Source organism: Poecilia latipinna, unplaced genomic scaffold, assembly GCF_001443285.1.
Source record: "Poecilia latipinna isolate Pla-1442-1.1 unplaced genomic scaffold, P_latipinna-1.0 Scaffold3182, whole genome shotgun sequence".
NCBI classification, from domain to species: domain Eukaryota; kingdom Metazoa; phylum Chordata; class Actinopteri; order Cyprinodontiformes; family Poeciliidae; genus Poecilia; species Poecilia latipinna.
Genome location: NW_015115798.1, coordinates 30145 through 33812, shown reverse-complemented (window position 1 = coordinate 33812; position 3668 = coordinate 30145). Strand labels below are relative to the sequence as shown.

Sequence of the window (3668 nt, the reverse complement as noted above, 5' to 3'; positions counted from 1 at the left end):
GAGGTCAGATCGGGTCGGGTCAGGTCAGGGTCAGAGGTCAGATTCTCACCTGCCGCTCGTAGTTGATCTGCGTTTCCTGTTCGATGTCGGAGTCGAGCTCCGGGACGTCGGAGGCGTCGCTGTCCGACTCTTCACTGTTGGAGTCACCGAGACTCTCTGAGCGACAAAGAGACACGGATTCTCTGAGTGGCTTCACCTTTGACCTCTGTGCTCATGTCCTTTTAACAGGTTTCAGTGACATCATGTTCCATTAGACAGGACTAGTTTGGGTTGGTTATTACAGTAACTTATGACGTCAGAGACGTAACATACTGTCTGAACGTCTTCATCGTTTTCATGACGGTTTGAATTACATGTGAATTCAAACTGATTCACATCAGACCAACTGAACCTGAATCAGTTGGTCGGAGAATAAAATCCGTTCAAATGACAGAATATCAGTGAAAACTTTCTGGACGTTTTTAGTTTCGCCTGCTTCAGTTTTACTGCTCTGATCTGAGACGCATCAGCTCAGGAGTTCTGGTTCCTCTCCTGTTTACAGTCAACATGCTTCACATCGACCGCAGAGTTCTACCGGGTCAGACAGAACCTGACCCGGTCCGGTCCGTCAGAACCCATGTAAAGGTCCTGTTCCAAACAGAACCGACCCGAACGTCTTAATGAAACAATGAAAACAACCAGTTGGCGATAAATAAACTCCCTAAGAACTCGACCAGCGCCCCCTGTGGGCCAAACGCTCTCCTAAAGTTCTGCTCACAGAACTCATATATTCTGCATCGTTTTCTGAAAAACTGGGTTTTCCTCACATACATCCAGAACCAAACCCAGACATATTTTACATTCATATGTTTTCTGAGTAACCATGGTGATGTTTCATTAATTTACTCCCAGTAAAGCTCTGGAAATGTTCAGTCGTCGTTAAAACTCCCTCTGAAGGTTTGGGATTATCGATCCTGTTGGATCTTGGAACGATCAGGTAGTTTGTCCTTCCTGTCCCACCTGCTGTGTTTCCATCCGGCGCTCCGCCCGTCCCGTCCTCCGGCAGGAAGCGCCACTGGAAGAGGGCGTGGTCGGCTCCGCCGGTGGTCAGGACGCTCTGCAGGTCGCTGGACCAGCGGACGTTGGTGACGTGCGCCGAGTGGCCCAGGTACTTCTTGAATTTGGCTCCTTGGAGGCAAACGAGAGGCAGATTGTTGAGAGTGAAGCAAAGCGAAGCGAAGCAAAGCAAAGTGAAGCCGCAGGCGGAGCAGCCGACCTTTCCGCAGGCAGGGGAAGCGGTACAGCTTCACCAGGCCCAGGTCGTCCCCGGACACCAGGACGCCGGCTGACAGGTTGGCATCCACCGCGTTGACAGTCGTCGAGTCAGAGTACTTTGGCCAGATGCCGCTGACCTCTGACCCCAGGACGCTGCTCCAGGAGGCCCAGCGCTGACCTTTAACCTCCTCGTTGGTGATGGGTTTCCCCACTGCAGGAGGAAGGAAAGCAGATCTCCACAAATGCTGCTGTTGCCATGGAAACGATCAATAACCATCATCCATAGAAACCAGACAGAAAGAAAACGGCTGACTTTCATCTGCAGGAAGAAACGACTCGGAACCTGATCGATCGGTGAAGTAGAGAAGGATGGATCAACTCTACAGATTCTGATCTGACGATATTGATCTGATCAGATCGATCGGATTGATCCAGTCTTTACTCTGTCCAGACTCACTGGGCATCCGGTAGAAGAGGCGTTCTCCAGCTCCGTCGTTGCTCTGCAGGATCTTCCCGTCCACAGTCCAGTCCAGGTGTGTGATGAAACTGGTGGATTTACTGCATTCTCCCACCTGAACCAGTCAGAGGAAAGATGGCTGCCAGTCAGGGATTCAGCCACTGCTGGGTTTCCTCCAGCAGAAAACATTTTAACATCTGACAAAGTGAACCACATAACTGGACTGCATGAATTTTAATCTAGTTGTCTGGTTGGCTTTTATATTTCTGTATCGTCTCTGTCTGTGCAGCATCACTTCCTGCTAAGGCTTCCTGACCTTCTTGTATCTCTGGGCGACGGCGTAAACGTCCACCAGGCCGTCGTTGGAGCCGACAGCTAGATACGCCCCGTCTGGAGAGAACTTCATCTCATGGATCACCTCCTTCCTGTCCTTGATGTGGACGACCTCCGTCATGTCCCTGAGTGGGCGGAGCATCGGGTTAGAATCACAGGGTAAACATTAGCATACGGTTAGCATCACAGGATAAACATTAGCATCCGGTTAGCATCACGGGATAAACATTAGCATCCGGTTAGCATCACAGGATAAACATTAGCATCCGCTCCAGGTCAGAGGGCCCAGTCAGGTTCTGGGGGCCCAGTCCGGGTCGGGGCCACAGCATCTGGCTCACCTGACTCTCAGCACGGTGAAGGATCCGTCCTTCATCCCCAGAGCCAGCTGGGATCCATCCAGGCTGAACGCCACGCTGCGGACCGCCTCCTCCATGTTGCAGCGCGCGATGAGGGCGTGGTCGACCAGGCTCCACAACCTGACACACACACACACACACACACACACACACACACACACACAACGCACAGCTTCGTGTGGCTCTCCACTATAAAATTATTTTTCTCATGCCGTATTTTCCCGTTTATCTTTAGTTTTTATATTTTCACCTTCATATGTTTGTCACTTTGCTGCTGGTCAACCTGCATTTCCCCACTGAGGGACAGTAGATTATATTTCTATTATAACTATTCTAACTCTGCCCCCAGTGCAGTACTGGTGTTACTGGGCGGCTCCCAGTATGACATCGTTTCTCACCTGACGGATCGGTCGTCGCTGCCGGTTACAGCCAGAGGTTTTTTGGGATGAACGTCCAGAGCCCAGAGTTCGCCCTCGCTGTGACCCTGCATGATGAGCAGCGGCTTGTCGCGCTCTCGCACCATCACCTGCTTACCGGATGAACACATGAACACTGTTGCTGATAAATACATCTACATTAATCTTCATAAACTTTTCATTAATGGCTACAGTTTGTTCATTAGAGACGCTGAGCGAACCAGAATAAAACATTTTTCCTGAAACACGTTTCCGGTTCCTCCTCACCTCAAAGATCTCGCTGTCCTGAGTTCCTGCCAGGATCCGGTCGGCTCGCCAGCAGACGCTCCGGATGGACAGACCTGGACCAGACAGGGAGGAAGAGGAGGAAACACGGATCAGATCCGAGTTCATTAATCAGAACGAAACCAGGATAATATATGAGTTTAACTTTTATAATAAAGTTACAACTGACTGAAAGAAATTACTGTTCAGTTATTTTCTCATGATTTCTGTTAAACTTGGAAATTGTTCTACACCAGATCATAAAAAGTGACCAGAAAAAAATGTTATTGCATCACGTTATGAAAAAAAGTTACATTAAAAATAAAACCCAGACATGAAAGAGTTTATATGAAATAATCAGTTAAATAAAAGAACTAAATGATGCAGAATGGCAGAGGCAGCATTATGATGTGGGAACTCATTTAATCCAGGAAAAACTAACATGTAACTGTAGTTTGTTCTCTGTAGTTTGCTCCTGTGTAGTTTGTTCTCTGTAGTTACCCTTGTATCCCTGCTCGGCCTCCCTCAGGTCGATCTTGGTGACGGGTTTGAAGTCGACGTCCCAGAGCCGGATGCAGCCGTCTCTGC

At 49.2% G+C, this 3668-nt stretch overlaps 1 protein-coding gene across 1 annotated transcript in view; it reads right to left on the bottom strand.

Moving 5' to 3' along the window:
- Positions 1-3668, bottom strand: part of LOC106940328 (echinoderm microtubule-associated protein-like 6) — a 38891-nt gene that overhangs the window by 22869 nt on the left and 12354 nt on the right. Inside the window, exons 7-14 of the mRNA XM_015023048.1 lie at positions 3084-3157; positions 2799-2926; positions 2383-2520; positions 2028-2169; positions 1712-1826; positions 1256-1465; positions 1000-1167; positions 50-156 (exon numbers count right to left, since the gene is read on the bottom strand). Coding sequence (XP_014878534.1) covers positions 50-156; positions 1000-1167; positions 1256-1465; positions 1712-1826; positions 2028-2169; positions 2383-2520; positions 2799-2926; positions 3084-3157 — 1082 coding nt within the window. The remainder of the gene's footprint in view (positions 1-49; positions 157-999; positions 1168-1255; positions 1466-1711; positions 1827-2027; positions 2170-2382; positions 2521-2798; positions 2927-3083; positions 3158-3668) is intronic.